Here is a 23,058-nt window from a genome sequence, read left to right as displayed (position 1 = left end):
GCAACACATTCGCTCTTTCGTGTTTTTTTTCTCGGCTTGTTTACTGGGGATTAAGGGTTTGCCAGTCCTGGGATCAAGGGAGCTTTGAGGAAGCCACTTCTATTCTCAGACATAACAGAGCAGCCAAGGGCTGCCTGAAGAGTTATATTCTTTGACCACCCGAAAGGGAAGCGGTGGCTCAGTGGCTAAGATGCAGAGCTTGTCGATCAGAAAGGTCAGCAGTTCGGCGGTTTGAATCCCTAGCGCCGCGTAACCGAGTAAGCACCGGTTACTTGTCCCAGCTTCTGCCAACCTAGCAATTCGAAAGCATATAAAAAAATGCAAGTAGAAAAATAGGGACCCCTTTGGTGGGAAGGGAACAGTGTTCTGTGTACCTTCAGCATTTAGTACCATCCCTAAATTGTACAAAATGATGCATCTCTCTCTCTCTTTCTCTTTCTCTGTCTCTGTCTCTCTTTTTCTAATTCTCCTTCTCTTTCTCTCTCTTTTTCTAATCCTTTCTCTCTTTCTCTTTCCCTCTTTCTCTCTTTCTCTTTGTCTTTTTCTAATTCTTTCTCTCTCTTTCTCTTTCTCTTTCTCTGTCTCTTTTTTCTAATTCTTCTCTTTCTCTGTCTCTTTTTCTAATTCTTTCTCTTTCCCTCTTTCTCTCTCTCTTTCTCTTTGTCTGTCTTTTTCTAATTCTTTCTCTCTCTCTCTCTCTCTCTCTCTCTCTCTCTTTCTCTTTCTCTTTCTCTCTCTCTCTCTCTTCTCTGTCTCTTTCTTTCTCTCTCTCTCTTTCTCTGTCTCTCTCTCTCTCTCTCTTTCTCTCTCTTTCTCTTTTTCTAATTCTTTCTCTCTCTCTTTCTCTCTTTCTCTTTCTCTCTCTCTCTTTCTCTATCATACGTAATCTCTTGGAATTATAATGTGTGTTTGTTCCCATTCCATAACTGAAGCAAAGGATAATGAAACGGACAAGGTGAAATTAAGTCTTTCTGTTTTGGGACAAGGGGCGGAAACGGAATCCTTTCCCGCCACCGTTTCCTTCTCCAGTTACAATCGGAGCTGAACTTTTCAGAGGCCATTTAGCTGTCACCCTCCTTGATTATCTGAATGTTACGGAAAAGAACAGCTTCTCCTGCGGCTGGAAAGGGACAGCTGGGTCTTTAACATTTGCGGCTCCGCTTCTGGCAATCAGGGATTTGAAAAACTTGCACGAAGCAGCGGACGAAGGAGGAGAAAACTGGGTGGACTTTCTCAAGATTCTTGACCTGAGAAACGGTTAAAAGTTTGGGCGGTTTTCTCCCTCCCCCCCACCATCCACTGGGGAGAGGGGGAATTTGCCAGGCTGCAAAATTGTCTTCCAAGTGCAACCACACTTTGTGTGTGGGGGTGGGGGAGAGAGAGACCACAGCATTGTGATTCCCAGGGAGTCAGGATCCAAATTCTACTTCTGAAGGGTCCTTGATGCTTCCTGAGCTTGGCTGTTTTCTTGCAGACGTTTCATGACCCAACTAGGCAACATCATCAGTACATCTTTTTTATAGTCTGGTGACCAAAAACTGGATGCAGTACTCTAGGTGTGGCCTTACTAAGGCCTTATACAATGGTATTAGTACCTCACTTGATTGTATCCCTCTGTTAATGCCTCTGTTAGCTTTTTTGGCTGCTGCTGCACACGGCTGGCTCCTATTTAGCTGGTTGTCCACTAAGACTCCAAGATCCCTCTCGCAGTTCCTGCTATTGAGCCTGGTTTCACCCAGTCTATATGGGTACTTTACCTCCAAGATGGCTTCCAACTCTTGTTATTCTATGTTAATCCGATCAGGCCACCCCACTTGAGAGAGAGAGAGAAAGAGGGAGAGCAAGAGAGCGAGCACCTTGGAAGTTGTGGGAGCGCCATCACTTGAGACTTTCAAGAAGAGATTGGACTGCCATCCGTCAGGAATGGTGTAGGGTCTCCCGCTTGGGCGGGGGGTTGGGGGGTTGGACTAGATGACCTACAAGGTCCCTTCCAATTCTGATTATCTGTTATCTGAGATTGGACTGCCATCTGTCAGAAATGGTGGAGGGTCTCCTGCTTGGGCGGGGGTTGGGGGGTTGGACTAGATGAGCTACAAGGTCCCTTCCAATTCTGATTATCTGTTATCTGAGATTGGACTGCCATCTGTCAGAAATGGTGTAGGGTCTCCCACTTGGGCGGGGGGTTGGACTTGATGACTTACAAGGCAGTGGTGGAATTTTTTTTACTACCGGTTCTGTGGATGTGGCCACCAAGAGGAAGGATACTGCAAAATCCCCCTTCCCTCCCCACCCCACCAACCTGCTTTCCAGCTCCGTTCTCCTGTGTAGGGCAACCAAAGAAGACCCAGCCAATCAGCTGGGACTCGGGAGGCGGAGAATGGATGGGGGCGGGGCCTGTCAAAGGTGGCATTTGCCGGTTCTCCAAACGACTCAAAATTTCCGCTACCGGTTCTCCAGAGCTGGTCAGAACCTGCTGAATACCCACCTCTATTACAAGGTCCCTTCCAACTCTGTTAATCTATGAAATGGTGCAGAATCTCCTGCTTAGTTGGGGAGGTTGGGCTAGATGACCTACAAGGTCCCTTTCCAACTCTGATCATCTGTTATCTCGGAAGCCTCCGTGGGGCAGATTCCTTTTCCAGACCGACGCGCGCCGCCTTCCTTTTCTTACAACCGGAGGTCATGTGGGCTCCTAAAATAAACCAAGCCAACCTCACATGGTCTCCGCATCAAAGTTGTCAGAAAGGTTGATGGGGAGCGAACAGAAACAGGGGGGGAGATGTTTGGGAAGAGAAGAGCCTCAAGAACTTGGAGTGGGGAGGGGGAGAAAAGGACCCCACGGGAATCACCATCCAGGAGAGAGAAGAAAAGCAGGAGGAAGAATTAGAAACCCACCAAATTAAGGAATCTCACCCACCAGGGAGGCTAAAGTCCCCAATGTGTTGAGAGCAAAGGATTTTTCATTATTCGATGTCCAAGTCCATTTTTGGCACCTGGCTGTCCTCGGCCACGCTCCTCGCCTCCTGTGCCAAACAGCTGGTTCAACCCACTTTTTTTTTTTCTCCCTCTGTCAAGAATGGCCACTAATGAACGGCATTGGTTTCATTCAAGCTATTAGGAGTACTGTTTTGTGAATAAAAAGCATCTGGTCTTTAAAGAAACGGTTGGACGCCAAAGAAAGGAAATGAAGAAAGGGGGAGAGGAGGAAATGACAGTTTTATTTTTTTTAAAAAAAAAGCCAAAACTTTATTAGAGCTCATTAAAAAAAAAAAATTCCTGGCCTTCTGGTCTTTGTGTAGATCCTGTTATTAACGGGGTTGTTGTATTTGACGTTCTTTCGTACAATAGAGACTTCGTTGCAGAAATTCACAATGCATTGATTGCCCCATTAAATACCCCAATCGTTCTATAGAGGGAGAAGTTGGTCATCCTCAGACTGGGCTGAAAACATTTTCATTATTTGTTTGGTTTAAATTTATATGGCCACCCCATGCCAGATCAAGCATGATTCCGGCCAGCTCTCGGTTAAAAACGCTATAAATCCTATGGCACTAAAAACCAACCCAATTGTTTAAGTAATGACTTTATACATAGTCTGGACAAATTCTGCCGGATGTAGGAAAAATATATTGTATATCATTTATAATACAACATATATCTAATCATGTAATACTTACAACATACACAGTTCGTTTAGTGATCAAAGTTCTGACGTCAATAGAGTAGAGTAGGGTAGGGTAGAGTAGAATAGAATAGAATAGAATAGAATAGAATTTAGAATAGAATAGAATAGAATAGAATAGAATAGAACAGAATTTAGAATAAAATAGAATTAGAATACAATAGAATAGAAAAGAAAAGAAAAGAAGAAAAGAGAAAGGAAAGGAAAGGAAAGGAAAGAAAAGCAAAGAAAAGAAAAGAAAAGAAAAGAAGAAAAGAAAAGAAAAGAAAAGAAGAAAAGAAAAGAAAAAAGAAAAGAAAAAAGAAAAGAAAAGAAAAGAAAAGAAAAGAAAAAAAAAAAAAAAAAGAAAAGAAAAGAAAAGAAAAAAAAGAAAGAAAAGAAAAGAAGAAAAGAAAAGAAAAGAAAAGAAAAGAAGAAAGGAAAAGAAAAGAAAAGAAAAGAAAAAAAAAAAAGAAAAGAAAGAAAAGAAAAGAAAAAAAGAAAAGAAAAGAAAAGAAAAGAAAAGAAAGAAAAGAAAAAGAAAAGAAAAAGAAAAGAAAAGAAAAGAATAGAATTATTTATTGGCCAAGTGTAATTGGACTTTGTCTTGGTGCAACTTCTCCAGAAGTCAACATGCCTATCTTTCCCTCTACCATAACAGAATAACAGAGTTGGAAGGGACCTTGGAGGTCTTCTAGTCCAACCCTCTGCCTAGGCAGGAAAAATATACCATTTCAAACAAATGGTTGTCCAACCTCTTCTTAAAAACTTCCAGTGTTGGAGAATTCACAACTTCTGGAGGCAAGTAGTTCCACTGGTTAATTGTTCTCACTGTTTGGTATGAACACTGGTAAAATGTTTGTAAAGGATGCCCTTTGCTTAACATTGGTGCAACTCATAGGAAAACACTGAACTGGGCCAAATAGTAGAATGGGTATATTATACACCCTTCTTAACACTGTTAATTTAATGGCAACCACTAAGGGAATGTTTACTTGAGCCTTTTCCTGTTAACCAAGCTGTGTGCGCTGCTTACGAGGAATTAATAATCTCTTCGTGTTTCTGAGATAGAGGTGAACGGTAGATGGTATTTTTGGAAGTTAGCACCCACTCCTCTCCTAGGAAAATGAAATATCCTAGGAAATATTAAAAAGCCAGAATATTTCCCCTAAAAAGAGAAGTAGAAACTCAAGAGAGGCAGAAACTCAAAATCCCCCCACCTTTGTTAATGGGTGGGTCATTAAGGCCTGGGCCAGAGTATTCTACATAACAAAGGCCTCTGCCCATCTCACCACATGGCACCTGGGAAGATTGCATCAGCCAGCACTCAGGTGAAGCCATGCGGTCCAGACAAAGCCTACAAAGTTAGCTAAGACCCCCACCCCTGGGAGCCTGACAGCCATTGGGATATATGTTTCTTACGCAAGAACAGGAAACGCTAAAGTGGGACCAAACAGAGGTTATATAACTAAGGGTCTCTCAGCATCTTGGCCCTTCTTTTCCTTCACCCAACATCTTGAAGCATGTGATTGTCCTTTTCACTTTGGAGCTGCAAGGCATGTGCTCCTGTCCACCATTAAACCACCTTTCCAAACAGCCTCCATGTTTCCAGTGTCTTTTTCTCCACTTGGAACACTGAACCCAGAAGGATATTTCTTCCAACAGGGTGATTAATTTAAGCAACATATAATATTTTAAAAAAATAAACGGCGCCGTAGACGATTGGGTTATTCGTGTCACCCAAACCTAGCCACCAGGTATCAAAGCAGGTAACCTTTTCCTGGGTATAATCCAGTTTTGGAAAATGTCTGTTACTTCTTTGAATTCCTTCCGATTTGCCATTCCCCTGAAAGACCTCTCTATCACTCATCAAACCTTGCAATGAGATGCTTTTTCACTCTGCAGATGTCACTTGAGAATGATCTTAAAAAACAGACCAATAAAAAATGTATGTCAGGACTAGAAGAGGCTGCCTGGAGTATTTTTAGCTACCTTTAAAAAAAAAATATTTTCTCCCTCGGTTGGAAAAAAACAAAACAAAACTCCAAAACAATTCATTTAAAAACTCTTGCCAGCTTGTTTTGACAGCCCCGACATGCAGAGTTATGGGGCAGACTTCTGCAAAAGTAAGAAGCTCAATTAAGATTCCAAAAGGAGACTAATATCAATTGCTTCCAAAAAATAAAAATAGAATAATTCTTTATTGGCCAAGTGTGATTGGACACACGAGGAATTTGTCTTTGGTGCAAATGCTCTCAGTGTACATCAAAGAAAAGATACATTCGTCAAGAGTCAATCATCAGGTGCAACACTTATTTTTGTACAACAAAAATAAAAAATGAATTGTCCCTTTCATATATATCATAGCTAATTCCCAATCCCAGATCCTTTGCTGTAAGATTTGCATTTGAGCCGCAATTCTTTTCGTGAGGCTGATGAGGTATCAAAGCAATTTCGTGGGAGGAAGGAATGATGTTAAAAAGAGGCTCAGCGTTCGTTTATCTGGCCCGGTGCGGGGAAGGAAAAAAAAAAAAAGATCATGAAAAATAAAAGATCAAGTTTGTTCCGTCGCTAGTTCTGGGAGTGATTCATATCAGGAAGTGGTATCACCTTTATTTTTAGAGCAGCAGGCAATTTGCAAGATCCCTCAGGTCTTCTGCACGGCTTGTACAAAATGCAAAGCCAAGAAGGCAGCTGCGTTGATCATGACAAAGACACACACAATTTTTTTAAAAAAAAAAAATCCCCAGATTTGTCTTTTATTAGGTCAACTCCAGGCTTACAAGAAAATATCTGCGATCTTGGAGTTTCCAAAAATATTTCCTCGAGCAAGATTAAAGCATTGAGAAGTGGGGTGGAAATAAGACAAAAGGTTGCTTTTTTAAAAAAACAAAAAAAAAACCCTATTGAGTCCAGATTAATCTTAAATAGTGTATTACAAGATTTACCTCCTTGCAAACGGAATCTATAGGGGTGCTGGGTTGGGTCAAGGATTTTTTTCCAGTCCTTCTGCTAGGAAAAGCAGAAGGAAATAAAATAGATTCCCCACCACCCATAGCTGGGAATATCAAAGCCAGCTGCTAATGTTTAGACTATTTTCATCCTTTGAAAAACACAGAGATCCCTTGATAGATGAGGAATCTGCTAACTTCAATATGCATCTGAGACTGTAAGCTGATTTTTTCCCCCTGATGTTCAATTGTGTTTGATTCTGTGGGTGGTTTTTTTTTTTTTTTTTTGCCTCCTTCCTAGCGCTGAGGGAGGGTGACTGGCCCAAGGTCATCCAGCTGGCTCAGTGCCTTAAAGCAGGACTAGGATTCACAGTCTCCCAGTTTTTAGCTTGGGGCCTTAAACACCCCAAACAAGCTGACTCTCTATAAGAAGCTGATCTATAGACCTGATTTCACATCATTTTTTTCCCCCGCTCTGCTTTCATCTTTTCCCCTCTGGATTGTTAATCATCTCTTGCTTGGGAAGGCTTGCAGCTGTTTTACAAACCTTCCGTTTGACTTAATCGTCACTTTCAGGACATCATCTGGATTTTTCGTTCTATGTTTAGTGTGCCAAGCAAGGGAGGCATTCTCAGAGGACTGTGAAATGAACTTCTGTTGGCAACCAACTCATTAGCACCGAAGAAGAGCCAGAAGCCACTCATCAAACGTTTCTATGCCTGTTTTGGAGTTGCAATGAACAAAAGGAGGGGAAAGAAATTCGAAGGAGCAGAGTGGCAGTTTAAAACCAAAAGTGCATTCCATTCTTATCTTGCAAAGATTGTAACTAAGCTACCTGTGTTTCTCCCTGGGGGAAATCCCTCATTGGAGAATGTGATTGATGACTCTCAGCTATGAACGTGTTTCGTTGGAGAATATTAATTATGATACACCCAGAGGGGTGTGGGGGGCAAAACAGGGTCACAGGAGATAATAAATTATGTGCTTCAGAATCGGCTTCATACAGGTCATGCCAACATGTTCGCTCCTAATAAATCCTTTGAAGTTTTTGAAGCTTGGCTCGAGGATCATGATTTAATTAGGGCAACTGCAGGAATCCTGACACTCACACTGTAGAGTCAAAGTCTACATATCAACACTTTTCACAATATCTCCCATTAGGCTCAGCTAGGATTTTCAGGGGCAGGCCATGTTCTTTACTGCGAGGGGTATACAACCAATAACTTGACGTTGGAGAGCAAACCATCCCAGTTGGGAGAAGGGGTCAAGTAGGGAATTAGTCTGGACTCCTTCCATAAACACAAGAGGCAAAGTCTGACCCAACCTTGAATGTCTTTGACCCTTAGCTGGTCTTCGCTAGGCAAAAGCTGTACATCAGGGGAGATTCTTGTATTATAGGCAGAAAGCAATAAAGTAGCTTGTTTGAACTCTACGCCTGTGAGTCTAGTTGTGCTCTCTGTCAGGATTCCCTAATTAAATCATGATTCTCGAGCCAAACTTCAAAAAACTTCAAAGGATTCATTCGAGGCGACCTGCTGGCACTGCCCTGTAGGAAGCCAACTCTGGCCTACGTCATTTACAGTCCCCTGTGACCCTGTTTCCCCCCCCCCCTCCCCCCTGGGTGTGTCATCAATCACATTCTCCAATTGAGCACATTCACAGGCTGGGTGTCATCATTCACGTTCTCCAATTCAATATATTCGCAGGCAAAAACTCTGGTATTTTAGTTACAATCTTTTAAAGATGAAGAGTTGGAACGTAGTTTCACTTTCAAACTGCTGCACTGCTCTTCCAGTATTTCCTTCCTCCCCCCACCTTTTTTTTTAATGGCAACTACTAAAACAGGCATAGGTAAAATTACTTGTCTCCTTTCTCCAGGAATATTTGTGAAAGAATATACCTGAAAGGAAACGTCAACTGTCAACTCACCTGTTACTAATTTAAGATCTTGTAGATCGTCTAGTCCAACCTCCTACTCAAGCATGAGATGCTATGCTGACAAATGGTTGCTCAGTCTCTTCTTGAAGGTCTCAAGTGATGAAGCTCCCACAACTTCTGAAGGCAACTTCTGTTCCATTGGTTGATTGTTCTTGCTGTCAGAAAATTTCTCCTTATTTCTAGGTTGAATCTCTCCTTGATCAGTTTCCATCCATTATTCCTTGTCTGGCCTTCAGGTGTCTTGGAAAATAGCTTGACTCCCTCCCCTCTGTGGCAGCCCCTCATATATTGGAAGGCTGCTATCATGTCTCCCCTGGTCCTTCTCTTCACTAGACTATCCATGCCCAGTTCCTGCAACTGTTCATTGTATGTTTTAGCCTCCAGTCCCCTAAATCAGGGGTCCCCAACCACCGGTCCGCGGACTGGTACCGGTCCGCGGAACAAGTCCTACCGGGCCGCTGGTTGCTGGGCGCCGCCATCTTTTTTTGATGAAAAGTGCTTCCGGTGAGCTTTTCCGGTAGAAAGCTCACCGGAAGCACTTTTTCATCAAAAGATGAGCGGCGCTCAGCGCTCGGTGAGCTTTTCCGGGTAGAAAGCCATTTCTACCCGGAAAAGCTCACCGAAGCGCTAGCGCCGCCATCTTTTGATGAAAAAGTGCTTCCCGTGAGGTCACCGGAAGCACTTTTTCATCAAAAAAAGATGGCGGTGCCCAGCTGATGCCGGTACCGGGCCGTGGCGCCCAGCTGATGCCGGTACCAGGCCGCGGCATAAAAAAGGTTGGGGATCACTGCCCTAAATCATCCTGGTTGCTCTTCTCTGCACTCTTTCTAGAGTCTCAACATCTGGATGCAGTACTCTAGGTGTGGCCTTACTCAGGCTTCATAGAGTGGTATTAGTACTTTCCTTGATCTCGATTGTATCCCTCTGTTGATGCAATTTAGGATTGCACTGGCTTTTTTGGCCAGTGCCGCACACTGCTGGCTCATTGTTAACTGATTGTCCACTAGGACTCCTAGATCTTTTGGGTTCATAGTTTAGAAACTGCACAATTGTGATGTAGGGCCTGTGGTCAATTTTGCGATCCCCCAAGATCGCTAAGCCTCTTTATTTGTGTCTTTGTGTGTGTAACTCTTCGTTAATATGCCCTGATGGTGCCGTTGTCTTAGCCCTTAAGAGAAGAAACAGCCCGTGTTTAGACTCCAGATAACGCAACATCTTTTCTGCAAGGGAACCACAGGACAAGGGAATGCATAGAAGCTTGGTCTTTATTCCACCAAATCGAACAGTACCATGGAAAAAAGAGAAGGGAAGCATTGAAGGTCGAGGGTCAAAGAATACTGCATAGTCACGTCACAACATAAAGATTGCCACGTTTGTCACACAGGTAATTATACCTTTCCCGCTAGTTCTTGAAAACATGACAGTGAGAGGTCCCAGGTTGTATTGTTAGACACTGAGACAGAGCACAAAAACGCCTACGGGATTATGGTTGATTAAGCACCAACCAAAGAAACTTTCATCCTTGTATGGCTTCAGGGGTAGAATGAGAGGCCCAAGCTGTGTTTTTCTCCACCTGGAAAATGGGGGACCATGGAGCTGGGCTTTGGGAGGTTCTGGAAGTTCTGACTCATAGTAGGGGTCTACGGTGGAGGAGGGAGGGTGGGATTTTTCTCTTGCCCCACTTCCTTGCCTTGAACTGGAAGACGTACAAGTGGGCAAGCCATCTAATTTACAAGACTCGGAACCTCCCTTGGCAAGGATTCCTTTGCTTCTTCAGTGCCCTCTTCCAATTGTGTTTTGGTAAAGAGGGGTGGTCTGTAGGGGTGTGCGTGTGTGTGGTGCACATTCATTTCAGTACACAGCCAGGACTGGAAGACGTATAAGTGGGCAAGCCACCTAATTTACAAGACTCGGAACCTCCCTTGTCAAGGATTCCTTTGCTGCTTCAGCCTCTTTCTACAAGAGGTGCCCTCTTCGAATTATGTTTCTGTAAAGAGGTGTGTGTGTGTGTGTGTTTGTGCGTGTGTGGTGCACATTCATTTCAGTACACAGCCAGGACAACTCCCAGGAGGGTAAATGGCTCTTATCCTTCCCCATCAAAAGGTTGATGGAAGATAGACTGTCTAGATGTATGAGGAAAGGGAGAAGGTCGAAGAGAGGTAGCACTTCAAGGTGGACCATGGTAAGGGAAGGAGGAGCGGGTCAGACAACTGATGGTTCTAACCTGAGACAGGTACGCACATCTCATGTTCACTGAAGAAGGATGGAAGGAGGAAGATACGTTACAAGGGAGAGGATTCGGGCTGCAAAGAAAATACTCAGCTCACACACACGCGCGCACACAAGGAAGACAAACTCATTGGGCGTCTGTTGGGTCTTTTCTCATCGACTAGGGTCAGCCTTGCCCCCTCACAGACCAGACCACCCCACCCCACTCACACGGGTCCCAAGTTGACCAACTGGGATCAAGAGGCAGCATGGAGTCACATGACGGTGCATTTCTCAGCCGACTGCTTCAGGTCGTCTATGGTGGCTTGGGCTTTGTCCTTCAAGGAATCTAGGTCTAGGTTCTGGATGTTGGTCAGCTGTCCGATAACAGAGTCCTTCTCCTCTTCTTCCTCGTTGTCTTGCTCTATCATCTTGGCCAGCTCCTTAGGCAGCTCCACGTCACCCCCGGCGAGTTGGATCTGGTTGTCGTCGGTTTCGTTCTAGAGAAAAGAAGGTTAATTGATGAGCCGCGGTGGCGCAGTGGTCGGAGGGCGGTACTGCAGGCTACTTCCGTGAACTGCCTGCAATTTGGCAGCTCGAATCTCACCAGGCTCAAGGTTGACTCAGCCTTCCATCCTTTCAAAGTCAGTAAAATGAGGACCCAGATTGTTGGGGGCCATAGAGAGGGCTGGAAAGCACCATGAAGTGGCATGTAAGTCTAAGTGCAATTGATAGTGCCCCTTCCTTCCTTCCTTCCTTCCTTCCTTCCTTCCTTCCTTCCTTCCTCCCTCCCTCCCTCCCTCCCTCCCTCCCTCCTCCCAGTGGTTAGAATGCAGCATTGCAGGCTAACACTGCTCACTGCCAGGAGTTCGATCCTGACCGGCTCAAGGTTGACTCAGCCTTCCATCTTTCCCAGGTCGATAAAATGAGGACCCAGATTGTTGGGGGGCAAGAAGCTGACTCTGTAAACCACGAAGAGAGGGCTGGAAAGCACTATGAAGTGGCATATAACTTTAACTGCTATTGATAGTGCCCTTCCTTCCTTCCTTCCTTCCTTCCTTCCTTCCTTCCTTCCTTCCTTCCTTCCCTCCCATTGGTTAGAATGCAGCATTGCAGACTGACTCTGCCCACTGCCAACAGTTCAATCCTGACCAGCTCAAGATTGACTCAGCCTTCCATCCTTCTGAGGTTGGTAAAATGAGGAGCCAGATTGTTGGGGGCAACAGGCTGACTCTATAAACTGCTTAGAGAGGGCTGTAAAAGCACTGTGAAGCGGTATATAAATCTAGCGCTATTGCTATTGCTTCCGACTCAAGGTGGAGAAAATTTCATCAATGGCGGTAAGTCTCAGCAAGAGGCACTTCTGGTAGATCTCAACTTACGACCGTAATTGAGACCAAAACATCTCCCATTGAGCAACACAGTCATTGCATGAGCCACGCCTAATTTTACAACCTTTTCTGCTCACATGAATCTCTGCTGTCATTGAGTGAATCATGCCATCATGAAGCAAACCCAGCTTCCTGCGTTGACTTTGCTGGTCAGCAGCTGGCTGGGAAAGGTTGCAAGGGACAATCCTATGTTCCCAGGATGCGGCAACCATCATAAATATGGGCCGCCCAATTTTTGATCACATGACCACAGAGATGTTGCAACGGTCGTAAGTGCAAGGACCAGTTTTAAGTCACTTTGTCATAACTTTGGCCACTAAACAAACCGTTGTACGTTGAAGGCTACCTGTAGATTTCTGAGTAGGTTTGGAGTCCAAAGCTAAGCAGGGTTGGCCTTGGTTGTATTTGGATGAGACCAGCAGGGAATTCTTGGACAATGGGTTGGATAAGAAATTTCCTCTCCTTCCACAAAACTTCAGTAATGACAGTAACTACTTCGCTAGGCTTGTCAAGAAAAATACATGTAGGAATCTGTGAATTCCCCCAAGAATTAACCTTAGCTTGAGAGTAGCTTTACCTCTGCTAACAAATAAATTTGAAAGCACCTTGAAGGAGGAACATGAGGTTCAGAATCAGATTTAGAACACAGAACAGGGAATATCAGAATGGTAAGGGACCTTGGAGGTCAACTAGTCCAACCCCCTGCCTAAGAAGATCCTATATATACCATTTCAACCCAGTATCTTCATATTTAGATTATTCTGATTTTGGGAATCTGGAAGGTCTATTGATCATCCTATCAGCTGCATTCACATTGTCGTGTTAACCAGGTCAGCTAAAAGTTTTCGTGGCAGCATTCATACAAACAGAAAAAATTGATTAGGCTTAATCGTCTCTCTGGATTGGGGCCCTGTGCAAATTCGGAAGTGGGCCAGTTCCATGATCGGATCGAGCCTGGTGCCACTTTAGAACAAGGACCCAACCAACACATCAAAAACATACCATATTCTCCCTGATGTAAGAGACGCTTGCAAATGTCAGGTATAGGATTACAGACGAATGACTAAATGCCAGGTATAAAAATAGGCCATTTTGTCAGATTTCAGCCTGGGGCCAAACCCCCAATAAATACGGTTAGCGAAACAAATAGAGTGGAAACAAACTGCGTTCATCATAAGCTCCATTTATTTGAACAGGGCCAGTTAGGAGCGGAATTATGAGCATAATTGGATTGTCCTAATTATGTCTGTTCTTAAAAAAATATATCAGTAAATGAGTAGAATATTGGATTTTAGATTCAAATGGAAAGGATTCCAGTGGAGGCAATTGAATATGTGGCGGTTCATGGCTAATCTCTGGATGGCCCAACTATGCTCAACATCATCTTCATCTAACCCATTGAGTAGCCCCAAAAATGCAATTGGTTTCAACTGGAATAAATCACCAGTTCAGTTCAGCCAGAAGGATTTCCTAGCATCCATTTTGCTTCTTAGCCAAGAAGCTTCGGTTGTGACTGGATAGTCTATCCAGTCAATCTCCTCACCATCCAATCTCAACTGATGAAGCTTCTTGGATAAAAAGCGAAGCATCTTATCCAAGGCACCCAAAGGCCAGACAAGGAATGATGGATGGAAACTGAACAAGGAGAGATTCAACCTGGAAATAAGGAGGAATTTTCTGATAGGGAGAATAATCAACCAGTTGAACAGAAGTTGCCTTCAGAAGCTGTGGGAGCTTCATCACTGGAGGCTTTCAAGAAGAGATTGTACTGCCATCTGTCAGACATGGTGTAGGGCAGGGGTGTCCAACCTTGGCAACTTTAAGACTTGTGGACTTCAACTGCTGGCTGAGGAATTCTGGGAGTTGAAGTCCACAAGTCTTAAAGTTGCCAAGGTTGGACACCCCTGGTGTAGGATCTCCTGCTTGGGCAGGGGGTTAGACTAGATGACCTACAAGGTCCCTTCCATCTCTGTTAATCTGTATTTACATCTGTATCTTCCTCCTCCTCAAAAAACAACCCAGTTGCCTTTAATTTTTTTTTAAAAAAGCACTTTTTGAGTGAACTGTGACCAGGATGACTGAGATTCTCCACGAACATTCCCAAGACGATGTTTCTCAAACTTGGCAACTCTATGACCTTAAATGACTGGGGACTTCTGGGAGTTGAAGTCCACCGGTCTTCCAGTGGCCAAGTTTGAGAAGCACTTCCTTGAGTGTCCTCTACATCATTTTTCCCCAGGATTCCCAAGCAGCACCCACCCTATTGAAAAGATGCTATCGGCTCAGGGGTATCTAAGATGGTTAGCTAAGTATCTCTATGCAATAGAAGTCTACCTCTTTGGGGCCTTTGGACCATATCCAAGGCCCACATTTTTCAAAGGGACAGAGTGTTGATGGCTGTTGGGGGGGGGCACCATTTTGGTTTTAACTCTCCCCTTGCAGAGACTTCTGCTGCTGTCTTTCTAAAAAAAAAAAAAAAAGCAAATGTATTCCTATTGCAAGTGGCATCTACCCTGGTTGACGTCTTCGTAAGGCGGAGCAGTGCGTAAGGATCTTGTCCTCTTTCTGTCTTCAACTGATGGTAGAGGACGCCCACACCAACTCACTTTGGGGAACAGGGAAGTTGTGTTTATTTCTGTTTCCTTATTTCCAATATTTGCAGAGTACCTCAGAAGGACATTTTGGGTGCATTGTGATATAAATTAAAACCATGCAATACGACTTTCTTCTTGTGTTCTATCTACAGTACAAATTAAAACGATGTAATATCCGGCTCAAAGCTAAGCAGCAAACAATGCCACTGAAGGGCCCAGGCAGAATTAAATTAAAAAGAGAGAGAAACTAAGAGAGGGAATTGTAATCATGAGAAACTTCTAAACAGGAGAACTGTGAATGCTCCTGGTTGAAGATCTGATTCAATAGCAACCGGATGGAATTAATCCTTCAGTTCAAATCATTACATTGAATCCAGTGTCTTCGAATCAATCCCAATGCGAGCAGGTTTTGACTTACAACCATTCGTTTAGGGTGACTGGCTGACTGGGGAATTCTGGGAGTTGAAGTCCACACATCTTTAGAGTGGCCAAGGTTGAAAAACTTTAAACAAAAAAAGATGGGGGTTAATTGGTGATCTCTGCAGGATCTGGCCTGGATTCTCCATAACCCCTTTTGTTATTTATTTATGTTATTTATTAAATTTACTCCGTCTTACCACAGGGTAACTCTGGGCAGCTTACACTATTAAAAATATAAAACTAGACAAAACCTACGGACAATATAAATAACTATAAAATTCCCAAATATTCATCTCTAATTAAAAGATAGGAGGAGGGAGGGGGTAGGATAAAGAGCAGGGAGAGAATTACCATGTCCGTATATCTGCTGGGAACCTATTCTACCGTAGCATAAAACAGCATCATTTCTTCACTTCGAGTGCGAAGTTTGACGATAGTACAGTTGTGTTAGGGCAGGGGTCTCCAGCCTTGGGAACTTTAAGACTTGTGGACTTCAATTCCCAGAATTCCTTCCCATTCTGGGCACTGAAGTCCATAAGTCTTAAAATCCCCAAGCCCTAATGCAGAGAAGCTCCCTCAAGAAACCAGACTGAGATTTGTGAAGGGTTCACTCCATACCTTGGGCAGTTTGTATTTGTCACGGAAGTGAGTCCGCAGAGTCGCACGCTCAGCCTTCTTCTGGGCAAACTCGGCATCACGCTCCATCCTGCAAAAGTCACAAGGAGAAAGAAATTGATTTCAACCCTGAATAGGTCTGCTCATCTGTCCAAACAGACTTGGATCGTTTGTGGCAACGTAAGAATTCTAAACTGATGACTCGTTTAATTCCACCCTCTCCCTTCGGCCTTCTTTTCTCCTACTATAATCAATGTTTTCATAGCAAGGCAATAATCCCATATCCTTATAAGGAAAGCTGATGGATGACCAGATATTGTTGACGTACAATCCCCAGCACTTACAGGGTTAGTAACTACAGTATACTGAATTCTACTGTGTAGTGCAATATTAATTCAATTGCATAGAATGTGAAGGATGTGTGTTTGTGTTTTATTTTTATAGTTATAATGTAGACTAAAGGTGGCATTTGATTTAGTTGTATGAGGTGCAATGACAATAAAATAAAGTAAAGTAGAACCCCAAGACGAGCTTCACAGAACCTAAATTCTAAATGCATCAACAGGATTCAACTGAAGAATAACCTCAACATATTAACCAGTGGAACTCACCTATGTTCCTGGCCTCAAAGCCAGGAAGAACAGTCAAGTCTGAACAGTAAGACCACAGTTGGAATAGTTGCATCAAGTTTTGGTGACCACGATTTTAAAAAGTCGTTGAGACAGAGTGTGGAGTGCGGAGAAGAGCAACGAAGATTATTAGGAGGCTAAAATATATGAAGAACGGTTGCAGGGATTGGGTATGTCTAGTTTAATTCAAAGAAGGACTAGGAGTGGATGATAGCAGTCTTCCAGAATTTGAGGGGCTGCCACAATGAAGAAGGGGTCAACTTATTCTCCAAAGCATCTGAAGGCTGGACAAGAAACAATGGATGGAAACTAACCAAGGAGAGAAGCAACCAAGGACTAAGGAGAAATTTCCTGACAGTTGGAATACTTAACCAGTGGAACAGCTTGCCACCAGAAATGGTGGATGCTCCATCACTGGAGGTTTTTCAGAAGAAAATGGGCAGCTGTTTGTCTGAAATAGTATAGGTTTTCTGCTTGATCGGGGGTTGGACTAGAAGACCTCCAACTCTGTGCTTCTGTTCTGTTATATGGTTTTTAAAGCCTCAGGAAAGGCTAATAGGGTCAGAGCCATCCTGCTTCCTGGAGGGCAGATACAGAGGAGGCAGGATGTCGGTTTCCGAGAAGATGACATTGCTTGATGGGGGAGACCTGGAGCATGGCTTCCCAAAATGACGGCAAGATAGGCAGTCCCGCAAATAGCTTGGCCCTATTATTAGCAAATGTGCTCCAGTTGGCAAGCTAGGCCAAAATTGCCAGAGGATAACTACATGGGAACAGGAAGATTTCCCAAAGGAGGCTGTTATCCAGGCCAGCGTGAAGTTAATCAAAAGACAGGGACAAAGTCACATTAATTAAGCAACAAAACTTGGCTTAGTTACTGAGAAATAATTGCCTGTCCTCGTCCTCGACTCAGATCCAACTGTTGTTGAAGTAGAACTGTTGTGTTGCATGCTGCCTACATATAAGTGTCTGTGTGTGCATGCATGTGCATATGTGGGATCCAATCTTGCTTGCGAAAGGGCTTGTTTGATCATTTTACATCATCTCCACTCTATTGATATTGTAGTAAGGATTATTTCTTATTATCTATGCCCAGGATGGAATCCCAGTTTCTGTATTATGTAATCCAGAAAGCCTAACCTCACATGAGGTTCATTCATCACCCCAGGCATGGTACATGGTACGATGATCACATCCCTGACAAACCTTCATAGAAACGATGAACAAAATCCCAAGTTTGTAGAATGAAACAACGAAGAACGAAAAAGCAAGGTTAGCTAGATGTAAAGAAGAAAGGAAGCGAATCCATACGTGAATTTTTTTAATAAACTTAGTCAAAAAGGTTTAGCAGACTCCTGATTATTATTTTTTGCTATCATACAATGACCCGACGTTAGTCATTATCCTTGTAACTTCCCTTAATCTCTTGGCTTTGATTCAAGGGGTTAAGAAACCAATGGCTTCGTTCACACAACATTCCCAACTTAGTCAAGGATAAAAATTCAGCAGTTGCAGTCATGCAACCTAATGCCCTTGATTAAGTGTGCATTTGTGTCTGCCTTTACACACTGAACTGGTGTGATGGATTTACTAGGCAAATATTAGGCAAATCCAGAAAATGGTACCCAAAATTAGCATGTTAAGTGAACCCAACCATCCAGGATCTGCAGAAGATCCTGCCTCTAGTCTTCCAGGGATGTCTAAAACAGAAGAGCGTTCATTTCCTCTATTCTCTCCCTGCCCCAACATTAAAGTAATCTTAATTGGTTCCATATCTCCTTTCAGTGGCATAACTAACTAATTCTCATTCCAAGTCCTATGACTCAATTAATTCTCCTTCCTGGAAACATTTAAACAAAAGCTGCAGATGACACAAGCTGTTAGACAGCAGGGCCGACCAATGAAATACTGGGTCCATTTTCGTTAAAGGGTATTTAAGCAGAGGCTGGGTAGCCATCTGTCTGCCCAGCCACGGCTAAAACTAGACACTTCACAGGCAGTGATTTAAGGATACCCCTCTCTGATGCTTTTTGCAAAAACTGAGGAAAAACTGCTATGAAGAAATTCAGCAAAGTGCCAAACACAAGCTCTACTTTATGACATAATAGAAATGAGGTTTAATTCTTGTGATTCTTTTTCCTGTTCGTATGTGATTTCTCCATGCACTGAGCCATTCATACGTGAATCTCGTGACTGTGATGGATTTCTTTCGTCCCAGGCCGATTGTTCCTAATCTTGTTGGATCCAGCTGTCACACCATCTTTCAAAGTTAATGCAGTTTTGTAGTTTCTGCATCAGACAAAGATGGATTTACCTTTCGCTTGTGTAATTCTGGGATGTAGCTTAAAACAAGTGTGAGAGTTAAGACAGCCCTGACAGACTCCATAGAGAGGAAAATTAAGTGCCGTCAAGCAAAGCAGGCACTGGTCTATTAAATTAAATTCTTGTTATAGGTCAAAGATAAGAAATAGGGTTTGGGGCTCTCTTAGCTCTTTAGCTAAAAAGCTGAGATTAAGGGGCATTTCTAACCATCGTGTTTATGTTTCTGGGCTTGTTCCCTATGCCTCCAATGTTCTTATATTCATCTGAAAAACTTGTTATCGAATTGCTTCAACACAAAACTCTTTGGAAACCAGAGTTCTCTCCACAAGAGAGAACAGGTGGACCTCTATCCCAAATCTTTAATCTACCTATAAGCTTAAGTGACTACCTTTTGGATACAGACTAGCTCCTCCGTGCTTTCTGCAAAGATAATAGAAGTCAGACAGAGGTGCTTACTCACGATGGAGCTCGGGAGGGAATGGGGTGTGAAGATGAATAGTTAAGGTATTATAAAGCTCTGAGAGCCGAGTGCAGACAGTGAGTAATTCCAAACAAGAACAATGTATTATGTACGAAAGCGGCTTTAAATAATGTTTGTGTTCCTTCTCCCCACCCAAATTAGAAATAATTCAGAATATAAATAAATCCACAGTGAGGGGTTTTTTCCCCTCTTCCTGAGAAAACAATCCCATCTCTTGAAAGCAAAAGAGGATTAAAAGATTAGAGAGTTTGTGAAAATACATTACTGACATTCCCTGCTCTGTGTAACAAATGTCTTCCTTTTTGTGTTTCCTCCTCTGCATATTAGAAAACAGGTGCAGGATCCTGTTTAAACTTCCATTTAAATGAAACATCAGCTTCTGCAATCTGCCTTCTACAGCCCTGGATTCCTATATTTGCATTTAGAAAGCAGAGGATTTAAGGTCGAACTTTGCATAAAAACTGCTTAGAGCCAAGGATTTATTTCTGCGCAGATATTCCTGAGAGCTATTTTTAATTTAGCTCGCAAATTTGCTCTATTTTTATGGTAAGCTCGGCCCCTTCCAACGTTTAGCTGGAATCCATCTAAAACCATCCTGATTTTGAGCTTTCAAGTAGCTTCTTTTTTCCCCTCCTGGAATTCCTACATGTTTTATTTAGTGTGGAAGGTATGGATCTCAGGGTCAGAATTTCTGATTGGAGGAACAAGTTCATGGTTTCGTTCAGCCTAGAATATCAGAAATCTTCAATCTCTGTGCATGGACCCATCGCCCCACTGATTCCATCGCTCTAAACCGATAAGTCATGTTAGACTTGAGCCAACAGCCACATCCATATCCAGACCGAGTATCTGGTTCCTTTTCGGGTATGTTCCTTTGGACAATAAACGTCATGTGCCCTGAACCACCTGATAGAGGTCTGAATCTGAGCTGTTATACAATGAGCTATATTAAGTAAAGCAAAGTCATCACATCTTATTTGATTACTCTGATTAAAAAGGAGTGAAGGGTTTTGTCCTCTTGCTCCTTCGTATTAATCTTCCACAGAGACACTCAAGCATAGGCCTGTGAAGGCGGCACTCAAAAGACTAATAGTGACAAGACATGTCTAGTTCAATTAATGAAGTGGACTCTCATCCAATAATGCTGATGCTACCATGCACTCATCAAGCAACAACTAAACTTTTCTAGACTATCCCTGTGAAATGTATTGGAACTCAGTTTTCATCCTCCATCATGGGAAGGGTAGCAGCAGCAAAGAATAGTTTTGAGGAGTTGATATTACTTGATGATATTATTATTCCTCATTTCTGAGCAATTGATGCTTATGATGTGACTATCATTAATACAGACTATACTCTTAATTGCAATCATGAAAATCTGTTTTACTGTATTATTTTCAAATTGCAAGAAGATGAACTGAACTGAAAGAAGACTACACCACGAGTATCTGGAGATATTGGGGCATAAAATAATGGGGAAACTTGACTGAAGTCATCAAGATATTTTTTTTTTAAGGATGCCCCCATTTCTGTCTCAGAGATATAACATGGCAACCATTACATCAGGATGGCCAGTCAGGTGTTCTGAGCTATGATGTCATCATTCTCAGCCAGCCATATGACAACACTGTAAGTCAGAACACCTGGAGAGCAGCAAATTGGAGAAATATGTCTAGCCTGATGACATGTCACAAGGATTGTATTTATCACAACACATCCTGAAAATCAGAGACGAAAAAAGAAGTGAAGAAGAGGTCTCCCTTCCTGTATTTATTAAATTTATACACTTTCTCATGCAATACCATGCACTTACTTTTCTTCCACCAGCTGCTTCTGATACTCTTCATATTCTTCCTTCGTCATTCCTTGGGCTTCCGCTGGAGATTTGTCCGCTTCTCCTTTGTCTTCTCCTCCTAAGCCACCAGTGAGATTCTTCAGTTGGCCACCAACCATTGACTTCACCATGAAAGCCATGGCTAGGCAGAACGGAGAGCGGTGGCGGCAGCAGATACAGGAGTGGACTTAGCACCCACTGGAGATGGCGGGAAGACGCTCAGGTGGGTCGTGGAGTGGGCTGGGCTTCCTAAGCTGGGTTTAGATCAGCATCTCGTCTCTTGTTGAAGAAGCGTCCCCTCGTCGTTTTCCATCGAGGCTCAACGGGGCTCCGGAGGGGGAAGAGTAGACCAAGGCCAAGGGAAAGAAGTTCAGCACCTGGTGTCTGCGGACAGCTCCGAAGAAGCGCGCGCCGCCGTGGGAAGCCGCAGCCTTGCGGGCTCGGAGCGCTTGTTTCAGCACCACGGCGCTCGGACAGCGACTGCCGTCGATGGGCGTTGGGGAGCCGATGTTGCCGACGGGGCTGATCCAGGAGAGAGAGACCCCTCCCTCCGCGGAGGGCCGTCCTTCGGAGCCCCAACCCTCTTAAGTTGGTCTAACCCCGACTCTCCAAGCGTGACAACTTTACTCCGCCCCCTGATCCCTCCCTTTTGGGCTTCCCAGCCCCACCTTCCTCTTTTACTTTTATTTATTTTATTATTTCTTTCAAGAAAAGGAGACCTGCCGAAGCCTCTTCGTTGCTTCCTTCCAACCTTTAGCAAGAAGGTGGCTTCTATTGGGGTTCACCTTTATTTTAATTGATTTTTTTTTATTAAATACATTTCTTAGTGCTAAATAAACATCGTGCTGTCTGGATATTTAATTTGCTTAACAATACACATTTACATTCTTCACCTTTTTTTAAAAAAAAGAGGCAAATCTATTGCTGAAACAGCTCCTCTGGGTGGCAGCGTCTGAATTCATCTATTGGGAGGAAGAGTTTATTTTATTTATTTATTTGTTTGTTTGTTTGTTTGTTTGTTTATTTTACTTTATTTATTTTGCTTTATTTATTTTACTTTATTTATTTTACTTTATTTTATTTTACTTTATTTTATTTTATTTATTTATTTTGTCAAGCATGTATTAGATAACAGATATAAGTATAAACATGATTACAAATCCATGAAATAAAAGGGAACATTATAGGGCAGGGACAATAGGCACGCTGGTGTGCTTATGCACGCCCCCTTACAGACCTCTTAGGCATGGCGGGAGGTCAAGAGTAGACAGTCTAAGGTTAAAGTTTTGGGGAAGAAACCAAGAATGTTTCCCCAGTGTTTTTCACCAGCTTTGCTCAAGCTGGCTTCGAAGGGGCCAGCCGCCAAATGTCACAGGCAAAGTCTATCATTCACTTGGCTCAGAGTTAGGGGGATTCTGTCCCACACATCTGGAGGACATCCAGACAGAGAAGACAGTTGTAAGCAGGCAAATACAGATGCGATGGACAGAAAAGTGGGAAGCAGTGAAGTGAAGCGCTTGCGAAACCAAGCTATCACTCGATCATGCCACATGCGGCTGAACTTCAACTGACTTTCCTCAAAAACTAGGTCAAAAAGGTGGATTTTTACCTCTTTGGACTGGCGTGGTTTTCCTTTCTTTTGTTCTTTATGTTAAACAATATATTTATCTTCTAGAGTTATTACATTTCTTAGAGCCCGCATAAAGAGTTTTCTGGCGCCTTAAAAGACTGATTTCATGAGGTATAATCTTCCATTTTACACCTGCGTTTGAACTGCATGTTTACTCCATCCAAATTTATGAATCTGCCTGTGTTTCTTCGTCTTCTTGTGCCATATCCATCATTGGACATTGGCAATCATATTGGCGATCCTATTTTTTTTATCAACAGCTGCATGAAAAAGGGCAGCTGAGTTCTGTCCAAACTTGGATTTTGAAGCCACGATGTTCTTCCTCTGCCTGGAACTTCATTTACCTTCACTCTTTCCCTGGAGGATTAAGTGAAGGATGCTGTA

General features: G+C 43.1%; 2 protein-coding genes and 1 long non-coding RNA gene across 3 annotated transcripts in view; 2 read left to right on the top strand and 1 right to left on the bottom strand.

Moving 5' to 3' along the window:
- The window catches only part of LOC148129677 (uncharacterized), a 112,945-nt gene extending 102,530 nt beyond the window's left edge, over nucleotides 1–10,415 (top strand). Inside the window, exon 2 of the long non-coding RNA XR_015750767.1 lies at nucleotides 10,372–10,415. This is a non-coding gene — a long non-coding RNA (uncharacterized LOC148129677). The remainder of the gene's footprint in view (nucleotides 1–10,371) is intronic.
- Nucleotides 1–23,058, top strand: part of FAM219B (family with sequence similarity 219 member B) — a 186,786-nt gene that overhangs the window by 72,892 nt on the left and 90,836 nt on the right. The window lies entirely within an intron of this gene.
- On the bottom strand, nucleotides 9,798–21,613 carry CPLX3 (complexin 3). Its single transcript, XM_026689765.2, has 3 exons — nucleotides 21,024–21,613; nucleotides 15,782–15,869; nucleotides 9,798–11,258 (listed from the first exon to the last, which is right to left on the bottom strand). The coding sequence occupies exons 1-3, from the start codon at nucleotides 21,182–21,184 to the stop codon at nucleotides 11,034–11,036; spliced, it is 474 nt and encodes a 157-aa protein (XP_026545550.1). The 5' UTR covers nucleotides 21,185–21,613; the 3' UTR covers nucleotides 9,798–11,033.

The sequence above is a fragment of the Notechis scutatus genome, chromosome 11 (assembly GCF_049901735.1).
Source record: "Notechis scutatus isolate UNSWTSFEM ecotype Mainland chromosome 11, rNotScu1.2, whole genome shotgun sequence".
In the NCBI taxonomy this organism is placed as follows: Eukaryota; Metazoa; Chordata; class Lepidosauria; order Squamata; family Elapidae; genus Notechis; species Notechis scutatus.
This window is presented reverse-complemented; position numbering and strand designations above follow the sequence as displayed.